At 45.5% G+C, this 16,039-nt stretch overlaps 1 protein-coding gene across 1 annotated transcript; it reads left to right on the forward strand.

Annotated features, from left to right (window-relative positions):
• The first annotated feature begins 344 nt into the window (after nt 1-344).
• On the forward strand, nt 345-13,163 carry LOC118232572 (SH3 domain and tetratricopeptide repeat-containing protein 1). Its single transcript, XM_035427635.1, has 17 exons — nt 345-1,083; nt 1,655-1,726; nt 2,852-2,979; nt 3,609-3,714; nt 3,887-4,030; nt 4,616-4,814; nt 5,169-5,245; nt 6,071-6,266; nt 6,510-6,640; nt 6,981-7,022; nt 7,214-8,902; nt 9,967-10,147; nt 10,619-10,769; nt 11,210-11,332; nt 11,719-11,869; nt 12,242-12,438; nt 12,897-13,163. The coding sequence occupies exons 1-17, from the start codon at nt 924-926 to the stop codon at nt 13,161-13,163; spliced, it is 4,014 nt and encodes a 1,337-aa protein (XP_035283526.1). The 5' UTR covers nt 345-923.
• Nucleotides 13,164-16,039: the final 2,876 nt, after the last annotated feature.

Consider the following 16,039-nt stretch of genomic DNA (forward strand, 5'->3'; position numbering starts at 1 on the left):
CATGCATTTCATACAATACCCAGAATTTACAAAATGTCAATGGATTCATGTTCATATTCATGTTCTGACCTTGAAAAGGTGCACCTGAAGTCAAACTGCAAATTGCAAATAAAGAACTTGTTGATTCAGGGATTAGGTAAACAGTCTGTACATACCAGAGCCAGTTTGGTGATGTAATTAACCTCGTGCACTTGCACACAGCTCAACACATTAAGCAACGTGAATAGAAAAACGTGTCTGAATGTGAAGCCTGTGGATAGCGTTCAAACGGTTTCCAGATTTTATGCTAACTAATAGCCCCGTAGCGTTTTTTTTTTTTTTGTTTGTTTTGTTTTGTTTTTGCAAGTTAATCGCTGCCATTAACAGCTTTAAAAATGACCGTACCTTTCTGTTCTGTCAGCATCTGAAATCTGGATCAGGACTGTGCTTTTAACGGGAAGATCACGCGCCACGCCAAATTCTACTGCGTCAAAAAATATGTATATATTTGTTCAGCGAGTGAATATGAACTTTTTGAAGACACTCGGGTAAAACTTCACGAAATAATTCAGAGGGCGTGTTCCACAAGTTACGGTCACATTACCAACCCTGCAGGACAGCTACAGCTGAGGGACCTGCGGTTACGGAAATTGTTTCGCAGGAGTGTGATTTCTGTTGTAACTGTTGTCATTAGAGCACCCTGGTGAAAGTATTCCTTTCGTGTGTTTGTGTGTCAGCGGTATTGCTTAAAGTTTGATTAAGGCTACGATGTTACGTGTTAGCATTTCTCAAAACGCACCCTGGACGCCATTGACCTCAAGTGAGGATCTCTTGCTGCGGATGTGATACGTTTTATTGCATTTTCGGTGAATAATGTGGAGAGCGCGTGATGCAGCGACGCTGCTTTACAGCACCCGAAAGAGCAAAAGTTAAACCCGGTTAAGATGACAACCAGCGCGCACCCTGAGACCATCCAGGTGGGGAATGGACTTGAATCTGATTTTCGGGATTATCGATCAACACAGAAAGAGATGTCGGCGGAAGAGTCCTGTCATCATGACCACAATATGAATAAGGGTGGAAACAGTGAAAGCGGAGAAGGGGGTAAGAGAATGTATCTACTTGGAATTTCATGATTAGACATTACAAACCCACAACGTGACCACTTTGTATTTTTTTAAAGTGTAAAATCATATGTGAAGAAGTGGATGTAAATGCAAGTTGAATTAATGTAGATGTTGAAACCAGAGGAAAACTCACTGTAATTGTATTTAAATGTAGGCTACAAAGTGGATAACGACGCGATGCTGTGGATCTATCAAATTTAGAAAAGAACAAAACAAAACATTTGAGCCTTGTTCCTACCGAACTTAAGTGTGTATCGACAATGTCAATACCAGATTTCACCTGTTTTCTCTGTGACAGGTAGGCCTATAGCCTCTTCAGAAGACAGATGCTACGTGATGTACAGCATTGCCATATTTAGCTAATTATTTACTTAACCTTTGGGCTCTGACACTGGAAACCTTGTGTAGACCTCATAGGAACTGACAAACATAAACAGCATCCAACTAGCATATTTATTTTCAATTTTGTATCAACTGTATCAAATGTTGTGACTGGCAGCATTGTTTGATGCTGTCCATGTAGCTAGTGTGTAACTTTTTTCTTTTAGACTTGGATTCTCCCAAGGTGGCAGGTACTGTAAAGGCACTTTCAACTGCCTGTGAAGACTCCTTTCCAACAGGTAGGCTAACTCTTCAGAAAATTCTAGTTCTTTTTTGTTACCCAAAGAGCTTCAGCACAAGGGGGGTGCGGGGGCGGGGGGTGGGGCATAGTTACTAGAATGTCAAGGAAATTCAAACCAGACTCCCATGTCTGCACCTGATTTGAGGATAACGTTAGGAATCCAGGACTTCGGGGGCTGGCAGTTGAAGCCAAGTTGTGGTTAAACCCTGGTCATGGTGACGGGCACTGTGCCGCTACATTGGGGGGAAAGATTTGTTTGTTTTGACCCCCATAAGATATCTCGGTCTGCCCATGGTGTTGTGAATATAAACATTTCAAATGGTGCAGGTGCAGGAGTACATAATTGTGTTTGTAGTTTATTTTGATTGCCTTGGAAATGTTTATCTGATTGTTTCCTGTGCCGAACTTCAAAAACTGCTTGAAGCTGAAGTGGAAATAACTGAGGCATAGCTCGGCATGGGAACGCTCCGTGTCCAAATAGCACAATTTCTGTCAGAATTAGATCAACTTTGTCAAACTTCATACAGTATTGTCTTTTAACTAGTGTCAACCTTGGACCCTAAACTCTTCCACTGAAGTCACTTATTAATCCAATTGGTCAGTCTAACATTGCTACGCTGTTAAAGCGAAGTGGGTCTTAAAATATCTGCTGTATTTATGAACTATTAAAGTGGTCTATAGACATGCAGTATCTTGAAAGATGATCATGGTTTGTTCATATGTGACCATATCAAACTGACAGATTTCAGAATATCATCCATACATAATATTTTATTGAGAATATTTTTATACTTTAATACTTAAGAGAAGATCCCATTGTGAAGCTGTGAATAGTATACAACACTGTACATAGTTCCCTGTCTAGTGCTGGTTGAGTTAACGCACTGGATTCAGTAGTAGTTGTGTGCAGATCTGAAATGTGAAACTTTTATTATAATCTTCATTTAATGATTCATTTTAAAGAGTGCTGTAGTGCCATGGAGGCCTCAGAGCAGAGCTAATGCTGAAGTAAAAGGAAACTCTGGTCCCATGCCCTTAAGCAAACATTAACCAGAATCACAATGTGGGAAGACGGGCTCCTGGGGCAGCGGTGGGCACTGACCGAGCACGACTTCCTCCGCAGCCTTGTCCATGCGGCTGTCCGTGGTGCGGGGGCCGGACAGACTTCCTGACGAGGGGCTGCAGGAAGTGCTGAGGGGGAAGCTGAGAGTGCTGGAGGGGGACAGCGGCGAGGTCACGGCCCTCTTCTCCGTAAGGCTCGCAAAACGTGCCGGCCAATCAGGCCTGTTCTCTGCATTTTAGGGGGTTTGAGTTTGAAAATTAAAAGGTGGAGTCTGCAAGATCGCCACACACACAAAAAAAAAACTCAGTTCAGTGATACTTGGGCTTTGGCTTCATTTACTGGACGTGAGAGGGGAGACCCTGTATGCTGAGGTCTCTGTGAAGATAACTTTCTTGTAACTGCCGTGATGATGCCAGAGGAACTCCAGGAACCTAAAAGGGAAATGCCTTGTTATCACCTTTTGTAGGATTTGTATCCTGTAGTTTTGCCCCTTTTTTCACCTTGCACTATATTATTGACTCCTCTATAACCAACGGTCAGAGCAGTCTGAAAACAAATTACATGTTTGACATAGACTTGATTGAAACATATCCATTCAATGGTATTAAACATGAATACTGCAAGATCATTATTGTGATGGATTCCAGTTTAGAATAATACAATTAGTGTAGTATTCTCTTTTGTTTAAGTAATATTTTCATTATTTTATTATTATGTTCAAATGGAATATTTTATTCGTAATTTGATAAATATCTGCATGTGAAATCAAGGTTTTATTAACCTAATAAACATGTTGTTTTTTTATCATGTCTTTAAGGAACTCTCTGCTCGGTTACTCTCGATCAACAGTGAAGAAGATGTCATATTCGTTACATTTAAAACATTTGAGGAGATATGGAAATTCAGCACATATTACACATTGGGTATGTTCTACGTTTACCTCTAAAAAAAATCTGTGTACAAAATAACTTTGAAATTATGGAGCAGATTATTTGATGCAGGCACATCCTGGCCCTGTAAGACAGGAACATATGATTTTTCTGGGGTGATTTTTGTGGTGCAGTGGTTGTTGACTTTTGTTGAAATTGATGCTAGGCTTCCTTGGACAGTGCATGGAGAATCTGCTCATGGACCAAGAGTTCTGGCTGAACTCACTGGAGCAGGATGATCCCGGAATAGAAGTCTCAGTTCAAGAAGAAACACTGAGCCTCATGTACAAAGGGATCTTAATGCAAGAAGGTAACTCATGCGGTTGAATTTCACTTCTTTTTCATAAAATTCAAGTTACCAAGCAGGTAAATACAGACAGTGAGCAAAAACACCCATGCAGTGTCACTTAATTAGAGTGTGTGGCCTCTATGTTTGTTCTGTATGGCCAGATTGTCTACCAGTGGAATTGTATAGGAGAAATATGACACTCTTCAGCAAGAGACTCAACCAGTTTATTCTTAGTTGTGGGAAGACAGAAATGTTGTTTTCATTCCACGATATCCCATAAATGCTCGACTGGTTTCAGATCCAATGACCGAGAAGGCCGTGACAGTCTCAGTGCAGTGCTTCCAAATCATGCAGGCCTGTAAACAGAGGCATTGTCATTTTTAAAGACACCCCTCTCTGCAGGAAATAAATGTTTTTACATGTGGTGAAGATGATCACTCAAGTACCATTCAATAACAACTGACAATTACTTTTCTTTCTATGGGTCCTGGGAAAATACTCCCTGCACAATTGAAGAACCCCCACAATGTTCAGTATTGGAACATGTTTTTTTTCCCACTACCTGTATTTGAGTCTGAACACTGCAGATATGTGCGCAATCCATAGGGTCTTTTTTCGGGAGCTGTACAACCAATCAGATGTTCGACAGCTCCACCTCCGGCAGCGACCTGTACCTGGAGCAGGGCGACATCGCCATGTTCGAGCCCCCTTTCCTGGGCTCGGGGTGGACCGTGCTGTCGCTGGTGGATGGGGCGAGAGGCACCAAACCCAAACCAGCGCTGGAGCCCGTCGACCCGTTCCACCAGTGAGTGGAACCGTTTGTCCTGCTCCGAACTGAGACGAGACAGATGGTTCTGATTTAGCCTAAGAGGCTTGTAGCCCTGGGGGAGAGTGTTGCATGCTTGCATAGCAGAGACTGTATCCTTTGTTCGTTTCAGCAACGCAGTAAAGTTTACAATGTTGATACCATTGACATTCCTGCTTTGAAAGGGTGAGGTTATAATTTGAGGACTCTAACTAACACTCATTGGTTATTTTAACAATCATCGAAAGCTTAAGTATAGTAAAGCTTGAATGTTCACATGCTCCCTCCCCCCTCATATGAATAGTGATGTAATGGTGGAAAACTCAAATGTTTTCCTAAAATGTATTTCTCCAGATGGTTCCTGAAAGCATGTCCCGAGAACATCCTGGTCGGAAGTGGCAAGCTGGCGTATGACTTCCCTTTCCAGTTTGGTGAGCGCAGCTCATTTCATCTCGACACACGACAACAAATCCTGCTCAGAATAAGTCTCACATATTAGCTCGACTGGCTCGGACATGGAAGCACCTGTTTTGTCACACGGTCAGTTCAAGAAAAGACAACCTGTAAGATTTTCCACCTGTTCTCTAAAAGTTTTTGAAAAGGGTCTGACAATGTCAGATCGAGAAGGCGATGACGAACTTCTGAAAATCTTGTGTAGAGACCAGTGTCGTGCAAAATGTTTGTTCAGCTGTCGAGCATAATTATTTTTCGAACCAGATTTTTAATGATATTGTTGCACGCCAGCGTAACACCCTGGGAGGGAGATGCGGCAGATCCGGGAAGCACTGTTGGTTGCCGCATGGAGAGAGAGAGAACGTACCCACACAAACAAAAAAATGTAAACAGACACCTTCACCCCCTCATGGGTTCCAGACAAAAACAATGAACTAAAACAACAAACTAAAATAAGAAAAATAAGTGAAAGTAAAGCAGAGCGACCACTTTTCAGTGCGCCGCTCGTTGCTGGTCAACTTTTCAGTTGACCAGTTTTTTTCTGTCTTTAGTGTGCAGAAAAACGAAACACAAAAAACTCCAAAACAAAACTGAAACACTCGCTCTCTCTCGGTGTGCAGTAAAGTTTAACTGAGTAATTAACAGAGGTGGAAAATCCAGGTTCAGGAAGTAAAAGTCCTCTCCAATATTGGCTGGCTGAGTTCATGGGTGCAAGAAACACACGGCAGGAGTTTTACTTAGTGACCCCTGGACTTTCCACCGGTGGTAATGAACTAATTACCTGTCTCTTGTCTGTCCCTCAGCCGTAGGGTCCTGCGTGGCCACCGTAGAATACGATGCCTGTGGGCCGGACGAGCTGAGCTTCGACTGTGGTGATGTCATCCAGACCGTGGGCCCGCTGGCGTCCTGTTTCGAGTGGTTTCTGGGGAAACACGAGAGCTCGGGAGACGTAGGACTAGTGAAGACCTGTCTGGTCAAACCTACCGACTCGCTTTGTGAGTAAGTGTCCCTCCCACATTTCTGCTTCAGCTCATCACAAGATTTTACGTTTTTATGATTACATTAATATAATGCATAAATAATTTATTCACATTCAAGAACTCACTACAGAGCTGTCAGTCAGAGCTGTCACCCAGTAATACACGTACAATCAATCTTGCTTCACTTCTCAATGTAAATTTCCTTTTTTTGTTGAAGACAAATATGAATTTCTGGTACCTTTTTTCCATCCCATGTTTGTAGGTCGACAGAAGCTTTTTTAGACAAAGAGGACAGGCTGCTATTTAACATGAATGACAAGCATAGTAGAGCCGAGATGATCGCTTTGTTGAATAAAACATCCAAAAGTGATGTTGGCACTGTCTACAAACTAGGTAAGGATCCTATTCATTCATTAAACTGTTTATTCAACTGTTCAATATCAGTGGGAATGATTAAACCTATTGTGCCTGTGCAACTGAGATGAAGAATTCACACAATTTTCATTTATTTGTCTGTGAGTGTCGATTTCCATTTATCTAGATAACTGGATATTAATTTAAGTCTTTCTGTGACTTCTGTTAGTTTAGTATAGCATGTATAGGTTCATAATGCAAGGATAACCTACCATATACTAAATAGTGTATGTGTTTTAGGAGTTAATGAGTACATCTGTGGACCTTGTTTAATTGCAGTCAGGTGTGTGCTAAGTGGAATACATTTTATGTTTTACAGATTTTATAGAACCTCAGGATTGTCCAGGAGGAACAAATCAAAGTATGTCTCTCAGTCATCAAAATAGCTTAAGATCTTATTTTCGTCAAGTTGAAAAACCCCTGTTAAAAAATGAATAAAAAAACAACTGTAAAAACACCATTTATCGAGAAAATATACATTTGAAAAATATTTTGTGGATGTAAATTTCCAATTTCTTCTGCCATAAAGCTTTGTCATGATTATCCTTACAGATGGGCTGTACAATGTAAATGCTTCAAAACAAGAAGAACTGAGAAGCAAAATAGACCTGATTCTGAGTGAGCTGAAAGGAACCAGCTCATTACCAGCCAAAGTGACAGAGCCGTGTCTGGACGATGATACCCCCGAGCCAGCAGGGGGCGATGACGCGCCGTGCTTCATCGTCCACTTGGAAGGGGATAATCCTAGCTCTGATGGGTTCCTGCCTCTGCTCACATTCCTCAACTGCGGTGACTACAGGGCGGAGTTCGCCGCCCTCTACGACCACGCCCTGCCGTTTCGCGACTCGCTGTTCTCCGGCCATGCCGACGACGACGAGCTGGTGTCCTACCTGGGGGTCGCCAGGGAGACGGCCCGGAAGAAGAGGATGTTCTGGGCCCAGAGCAGGATCTGCTTCCTCCTGGGCAAGATGTGTGCCAGGAAGTCCAAGTTCTCCCAGGCCCGGGTGTACTTTGAGGAGACGTTGAGCGTGGTCCGGGACCTCTTCACCGACACCCTGCTGCTCATCTCCGTCTACACCAACCTGGCCGTCATCTATCTCATGCAGAAGAACACGGAGAAGTACTTCGCCGTCTCGGAGCGAGCGGCCGCCTTGCTGATGGCGATCCCCGACTACGTCTGCAGTACGGAGAAGGAGCCGGAGGTGTTCAAGTACATCCTGAAGAAGGCCATCCTGGCCCACAACATGGCCGCCGAGGCCAGGGCCTGCTTCCTGCTGTCAAGGGTGTACTGGAGGCTGGAGCGCGCTCAGAACGCCGTGCCCTTCCTGGAGCGGCTGCAGATCCTCGGCGAGGGGCTCCCGGGGGCCGGCGGCCCCGCGCTCAGCCGCTGCTACCTGGCTCTGGGGCGGCTCTACGGGGAGAAGTACCTCCCCCACCTGGCCCTGAGCGCGGTGCGACGGGCCACCCTCCAGCCCGCCGCCGGCCTCGCCCAAAACCTGGGCGGGATCGGCCTGGTCCTGGAGAACGCCCCCCGGCTGTACGGCGTGGGGAAGCAGGGCGTCCCCGTCCCGGCCCAGACGGCCCCCTACCTGAGCCGCGCGCTGGTCTTCGCGTCCGCCGACGGGGACCGCGTCCTCTGCCACGCCCTCTCCCTCTGCCTGTCCCAGCTGTTCCAGAAGCAGGGCATGCTGGGAAAGGCCATCCAGCACGTCCACGCGCTGATAGACCTGGGCCCCGGCGCGAGCCGGACCGACGCCACCGACGCCCTGGTCTACCTGGCCTGGCTGCACGTCTGCAACGGGGAGCACCGGCAGGCCCTGGGCGTTCTGGACTCCCTGCTGGCCTCCACGCCCGAAAACTGCACCACCCCGCAGGAGGGCGTCATCTACAACCTCCGCGCCATCGCCCTGCGGCACTCGGGCGACGTGCGGCAGGCCTCGCTCAGCTACCAGGAGGCCATCGACATCTGCGCCGAGTTCGACTCCCGGCACAACTGGGCCATCGCGCTGGCCAACTTCGGGCTCCTCTGCCTGCAGGCCGGAGCCAGGACCCTGGGCGAGAGCAGCCTGGTCCAGTCCCTGGAGTTCTTCTCCGAGCTGACGGACGAGGGCCACGAGGTGAACTTCATCGCCGTGCTCCTGGAGCTGGGCCAGTTCTGCGTCCAGCAGGGTCAGCCGGAGAAAGGGAAGATCTACTACGAGTGGGCCCTGCTCATCGCCATCAAGTCAAACCACTCCGAGTGTGAGTCCGTCAGATAGTAGCTTCGCTTTGGTTAGCGAGACTTTTATGCAAATTCAAATTTTAATTTCCATTTAATTTGCTGAATTGCCTTAATGGATGGCGTTTTGAAAAAACATTGTTGAGAGCTGGAATAGGGGTTAGTAAAATGACTGAGAATTAAACAGTGATTAAAATGTATCTGACTCTGTTTTGGGTCTACAATATAAAGGCAATGTGTAGGATATTTGTGTCCATGCCTTTGCTGTTACACCATCCTTGTACCATCAAAATCAGCGTGAGATCGTGTTCCTCTGCCCTCTCTGTTTGAGTCGCCGTTACCTTGATAGAAAAATAAGGAAACTGTGCTCACATCCTCTTTACTGTTCTCTCTGAGTGGCTTTGTCCTCCCCCTCTCATTCACTTCCACCAGCCGAGCACAGCGGCCGTTGTGTGTGTAGCAGAGAGGCCGTGCTGCACTGTACCGTACCGTACCGTGCTCTACAGTACTGTACTGTATTGTATGTAAAGCACTGAAAACACTGGCTCAGCAGGATCTTCAGCTGAAACAATATTCTCATATACACAGTCCTACAGCTGGGAGGGAAGTCACCTGATCTGCTCGCTGGCAGCGGTTGGTTGTTGTTGGAGACGTAGACGCTTTTCCCCCCCTTGCCCTGTATTTATTTCTTTTTTTGTATGCTGGCTCTTGGAATGGGATCCTCTTGGAAAAAAATGTTCATTTGGGAAAGAAAAAAAAACATTTTTTAAAAGCCAGTGAATTTGGATTGGGTTCACCATTGGGAGCACTGAATTTTTATGTCCAAGTCTGCAGAATAAGTTATAGGTTTTTAAAAGAGGAGATGACTGCTTGACAGATGAATTAATATAAAATGTTTTAGAGCCTCAGTTTGGTTAGTTATGAGTCTTGAGGTTGTGTGTTTGGGTTGGTTTTTACAGATTAATTAATATAAAATGTTTTAGGTCCTCTGTTTTGTTATTGATGTGTTTTGGGGTTGTGTGTTAGGGTTAGGGTTGTTTTTACTGATCCTGTGTTTTGTTATTAACGTGTTTTGCTCGTCCCTCAGGCCAGCTGCGGGCTACCCGTCGGCTGTGCCATCTTTACCAGGCGGTTTGCCCTGACGAAGCCCAGAGCATCATCTACAATGAGCACCAGCTCACCCTGGTGCGCAGGACCGGAGACAAGAGCCAGGAGGGGGACATCCTGCAGGCCATCAGCCAGCTGTACCTGAGTTTAGGAACCGAGAGGTGGGCGGAGTCCCGGGTCCCTGTCACTCACAGACTCTCCGATTTAGTCCCGCCTTTGAGACTTTTCTTGTAGCAGTTAAATATCCTGTGGCCCTTTTTGAATTAGTGCAGCTGTTAGCCCCAGTGTCCTGTTCAAACTCCAATGGAAAAACTGGTGCTCTACATCTGGTCACCTGATCACCTGCTTACATCTGATTGGTTGCGCAGTTCCTTGCATTCCCTACCCAAAACTGATTGCAAATTGAGTTGTCGGTCCAGCTACCTGGATGTGTAGAGGTAAATGAAAGAGAAAGCAGCTTTGAATTTGGCATGCAATCTGAAAGAGATGTAGGACACGCCATGCAATATTATTACTGATTGTTGCTGTTGGTTCTAAGGAACCCCTGCATTAACAGGTAAAGACGGGTGTGTCCGTGTGAGTCACACTTCACCTTTGAACTTTGTGACAAGCGTACATCTCTTTCCCCGCAGGGCCTACAAGTCGGCGCTGGACTACACCAAGCGCAGTCTGGGCATCTTCATCGACCTGAGGAAGAAGGAGAAGGAGGCGTACGCCTGGCTCCAGGCCGGAAAGATCTACCACATCCTGAGGCAGAACGAGCTGGTGGATCTCTATATACAGGTCATCCCTCAGAAGCATCACTTCTTTATGCCTTTAGAGTGTTTCTATCAGATCAAGTAGAATGAAACATTAACCCTTCTGTTTAATTTTAATTTCCTGTGGGTTCTTGACTACTTTGAAATGAATGCCTATTGCCACCAGTATAGTAATGCCTATTGCAAGATTCTTAAGTCACAATGTGTATGTTTGGGTTAGAAACACTGAAAATGCCCATGGATCAGCAGGTTTTAAAAATCTTAATATTGCATTACATATACATCTGTGTTTGGCCAAGATCTGGTCTCTCCAGGTAATTTAGTGCGAAAAGCACCAATGTGAAAATCGCAGCTGAGGGCAGAAGGGTGTGCGCCATGAGAGTCGTGCTTGAGAAACGTGAACGTTTCCTCACACTCCCGTGAGTGAGATCCACAGAGGCCCTGTACTGGCCTGTCTGTCCGCAGGTAGCCCAGGATTCGGGCCTGAGCACTGGGAACAGCCACTTCATCCTGGAGCTGCTGGAGGTGGCAGGGGACGTCTTCTTCAACGGCTTCAGGGAAAGGGAGAAGGCCGTGTCCTTCTACAGGGTAGGTGGCATGCAGCAGCACCGCACAAGTTCCACCTGTGGTCAGACTCAAGGAGCCCGGGGTATGTCATACTGTAATCACCCAGCATGAAACAGTTATGTAATGCTTCACACATGAATGAACGAATGACCATGCACAAATACACAGAACTTCAGTAGGCATTTCCTGGAAAGTCCTTCCAACGCTTACCTGTGCGGGCATGCCGAAGTGATCCATTTTAAGCCAAATAAGGTTCCCTGAAGCACATTCAGGTGTTGGGTCTGGATGACTGCATGTGTTGCAGACACCTCCTTGAGAATGGATGGGTTTTTGGGGGGCCATTAAGGGTTTTTAGGGGCCATTAAGTGGTAGAGTTCACTGTTCACCTGTGCTGTTCTGTGTCTCAGGACCGGGCCTTCCCAATCGCTGTGAAGACCAGCAACTCCAGGTCCCAGCTGAGGCTCTCCAACAAGCTGGCAGAGCTTCTGATGCAGCTCAAGCTGTACGGGGAGGCGCTGGAGTTTGCCCAGGCTGCCCTGGACATCAGTGCCAGCTTGGGTATGAACACAACTGCCTGCCATCCATCTTATAAAGATCAGAGCAAAAAATAAAAAATAAAAAATAAAATTCCATTATCAACCACTAGGTGTCAGCACTCACTAGATTGCTGTACGTTGGTCCCTTGAGAGTAACAAAGATCACTCAAATAAAATAGTACGTGTTCCATAAACGGCCAGCAGGTGTCACTGTTCACACAATTACTGCATGATGACAACTTGATGGGGGTTCTCCATCCACATATCTGGTGGGGTTATCTAAGGACAAGCATATTAGCTGAAGACCAGCTGTATTTACTGTTGAAAGCGGGCATTAATTGGTTTTAATACGCCAGAAGGTAATGGGCTTTCTGTGTTTGGTCCTGGTGTCCAGGAGACCGTCTGAACGAGCGGGTAGCCTTCCACAGACTGGCTACAGTGTACCACTGCCTGGGCCAGTACGAGCTGGCCGAACACTACTTCCTGAAGGCCTTGTCCCTCTGCCCCTCCCCCCTTCAGTTCGACGAGGAGACGCTCTACTACGTCAGAGTCTACCAGACGCTCGGTGACATCATCTTCTATGACCTCAAGGTGAACCAAAGTTTCAGTCCAGTCCAGGTCATGTTAGTGTAATTATAGTATCACATGAATGTATTTCAGTGGATGAAAGTCTGGCAGCCACTCTATCACCAAATAATCTCCTGATTTTTACATTCCTGTAACTGTGATGTTTAACTTCTGTGCTACTGCGTGTCAATTCATTAACTCTCTTCCTGGCCATACCCTTAAAAACAAAAACCTTAGTTTTAGTTTTCTGACAGCTCTATAAACTACGCTGGCTCACTCCTTTACTTAAGCACCGTAAAATCTTTAGGATACATTAACAGTCTGCTGCCGTAGCTGGTGATTAAACCAATGTCGGATCAATATATGATTGAGGTAATTAAAAACTGACGAGCTGAAGTTTGGCACAAAGTCCTGAAACGGATCGGCCCTTGTTGTGTACCCCTGGTGTTGGGTCACTCACTCCCTCCCCGGTCTCCGCACAGGACCCGCACGACGCAGCGGGGTACTACCACCTGGCGCTGGCGGCCGCCATGGACCTGGGCAACAAGCGGTCGCAGCTGAAGCTGTGCACGCGGCTGGCCACCATCTACCACAACTTCCTGCTGGACCGGGAGCTGTCCCTGTTCTTCTACCAGAAGGCCCGAGCCTTCGCCACCGAGCTCAACGTGCGCAGGATCAACCTGTCGCCCGACCAGAACTTCCACAGCACGTCCCACTACAAGACCGCCACCGCCGCTGCCGCGCCGTAGCACCGCTCACCGTACGCCGCCTTGGGGCTGCCGGCGAGGTGAAGTTCGGACGCCGCCGGCGGGCCGTTCCTGTGAAATTCTGTGATTACTTGCCGAAAAATCAAATCACTTAATTTCAAGATGGCTGAATTGAAGCCAAGCATTTCCGGACCGAGCCGAAAAAACAAATTACATGTTGCTGTGAAATTTTTTTTTATTTTTTGTATTTGCGAATGATGTGCTGCAGATGTGTTTTGTTTGCATTTTACTGACGGCAGGTGATCAAAACTATGCACTAGAAATGTTACATTTAAGGGACCACGGTCATTTTTCTGTTTTTCTCTGCCCACTGAGGGATCTGTTGATTCAGAAGGACTAACAAATTGACAGCAGCACTGAGAAAATCTTGAAATTTTGTTTTGTAACCTTTTTTTAAAGAACAGTTTAAGTCATTCCTCTGACTTCATTGGACTTAGTTTTTTAATGAAATATTTGCATATTACAAATTAGTACTCATTGCTCTGGGTAAAGTTTTTACCTGTAGGGAAATGGTGAGTAAGTGCCAATAGAGATGTATGTGTAATTTTGCTCTGGATTTACATTTTAAAAGCCCTGTTTGGCTGCTTCCCTAATCAGCATTAGCATACTAATGCAGAGAAATGTGACAGAGAGGAGAGTAATTAACAGTACATGCTTAGGCCTTAAATCATCTGCATGTTTTTACATTTTACGTTTTTTAAATTATCTCGAAGAGAAACTGATTCTTCATTTCAGATTATTGCTTTTAAAAAGAACCCATCATTTACCAGTAAACTCTTCAGCGTTTATTCAGCTCAATACATTTTTTAATGGGTCTGTAGCAGTCGGTCCGCCGGAGAGGCGGATTGGTCTCCGCTGCGCCGGCTGGTGGAGAGAGCACACACACCTGGGCTGCGTTAGCCAATCAGCCCAGGTGCTTAAAGGTGTGTGCTGCTCTCCACAATTCGGGGCCGAGACCGGGCGCTAACACCGAGAGTTTTGTTTTATTTTTGCATTAAAGAAAAAGAAAGCAATCCTCAGCTGGGATGCTGGAGGAGCTGGACCCGACCGGGAAGGCGGATCACCTACAGAGCAGAAAACTGAAAAGCAGCTGCTCTGTTTGACTTTTTTTTTGTCTTTGTTATTTTAGCTTGTTTTAGTTTATTGTTTTTGCCCGGAACCCGTGAGTGGAAGTGGGTGAAGGTGTCCGTTAATTTTATTTCATATTTGTGTGGGTGCTCTCTCTCTCTCTCTCCATGCGACAGACAACGGTATTGTCGCATCTCCTTTCCTGGGGTGTCATGCTTGGCGTGTCACAGGGTCCAAAGGTAATAAAATGTTCTGCCATAGTTTGTTTTAACATTCCCTGTGTATCGCAACACCTGGTTTTAATATAGTATGGTTTGTGTAGGCTTTGTTAATACACTGGAGCCCTAAGCAGGGGGAGCTGTAATCTGATAAAACATTTTTAAACCTTAGAAATTAAAACGAGGCAAGCGTACTGCATACCGTAGGACAGTGATATGATCAGCGGACGTAACTGCACGCAAGACTCTGTGAAACGTGTTAACTGTGGAGAGAAATGTTTACGCGCATACCTGGCAGGGCCAAGTATCCAGCAGAGGGCGCTATCACTCTGTAATACCAGTCTGCATTCAAGTACAAAGTCTTATAGGCCAATGTCAACAATGAAGCATTCCTTTTTTTTGAATTACACATCCAAATCAATAAATATATTTTGAAACAGTGCGGTGATGCCACAAAATTATTTCCAGCGGACATAATTTAAGATGTTCAAAGAAATGAGGTCATTAGCGAAATGCCCTTAAAAAAATGCATTATGCATTCGAATATGTATTTTGAGTGGTCTTGACAAGAGATTTTAGGTCAGAAACTGGGGTGTGTGCGTGCGTGTGTGTGTGTGTGTGTGCCAGATTTTATATCATCCCTCCATATAACTGCCGTACCCAGTAAGGCTAACGCGCACACACAGATATGCTATCGTCATTTACACTCTAAGACTGTCCCAGTAACATTGACCTGATGGCATTCTTCACTGTAGGGCCCCTATGTTTGTAAGTTATACAGGAACAGTAAGTTATACATTTGCGGACAACAGATTTGGAATAAAACAGAAGATCGGTGTTACCCTCGATAAGCAGCTATGGACATATCTGGGCTGTCTCTGAGGGCTAAAATGCAGATAATGAAATCAAGTAGGGCTACATTAGGCAAATACATTTTTCTGTGAATTCCCTTGTTCCCCTAATGGATGTCTGCCGCTTAAAATCAAGCTTAGACTTTGCATAGCCTGAAAAAGCCTTTCAAATGACAAACTCTTGGTTACTATGAATCCACCTGAGAGTGGTAGAGGTGGTGATTGACATTCTTTCAAATAAACATTTCTTTCTGGTCACTGAAATACATATTACTTGGCCGAAACCCCACTTCACTGGCAAAGCAAATACACTTTCACGACTCAAGATGTTACCGTTTCCCCAAAGTCAGGGGGAATGTTTCTGTTTATACAGGCTGCCATAACATCTGCCTGACTTGACATATAGAAAGCAAAAGGAATTATGAGAAATATATGATTGTTCTTTTTTTAACATACACGAAGATGTTTGTATCGGCAAATTAAAGTTGTCTTCGTGTGCTCTGTTTTATGCCAAAAAAATGTTCAAATATAACAATCATATTGACATAAAAAAGGAACTCACTTACAGCAAATAATTATAGTAGGCTATGCGTTTTCCGATAAACAAACCGCAGTTGACTTCATACACAGGGGCTGAATCCTACACTGAAGAAAGTGTTGAGCGCTTTCTCCCTCGGCAGCAGCATCTGATGACAACGGAGGAGGCAGATCCAGACTCTGA

The sequence above is a fragment of the Anguilla anguilla genome, chromosome 7, assembly GCF_013347855.1.
Source record: "Anguilla anguilla isolate fAngAng1 chromosome 7, fAngAng1.pri, whole genome shotgun sequence".
In the NCBI taxonomy this organism is placed as follows: domain Eukaryota; kingdom Metazoa; phylum Chordata; class Actinopteri; order Anguilliformes; family Anguillidae; genus Anguilla; species Anguilla anguilla.

Excerpts from the sequence above, each read along its gene's own strand:
- LOC118232572 (XM_035427635.1), top strand. The coding sequence starts at position 924 with ATGACAACCAGCGCGCACCCTGAGACCATCCAGGTGGGGAATGGACTT. Across the intron at positions 3,715-3,886 it reads CAGCACATATTACACATTGG|GCTTCCTTGGACAGTGCATG; the intron begins GTATGTTCTACG and ends AATTGATGCTAG. Across the intron at positions 6,641-6,980 it reads TGGCACTGTCTACAAACTAG|ATTTTATAGAACCTCAGGAT; the intron begins GTAAGGATCCTA and ends TATGTTTTACAG.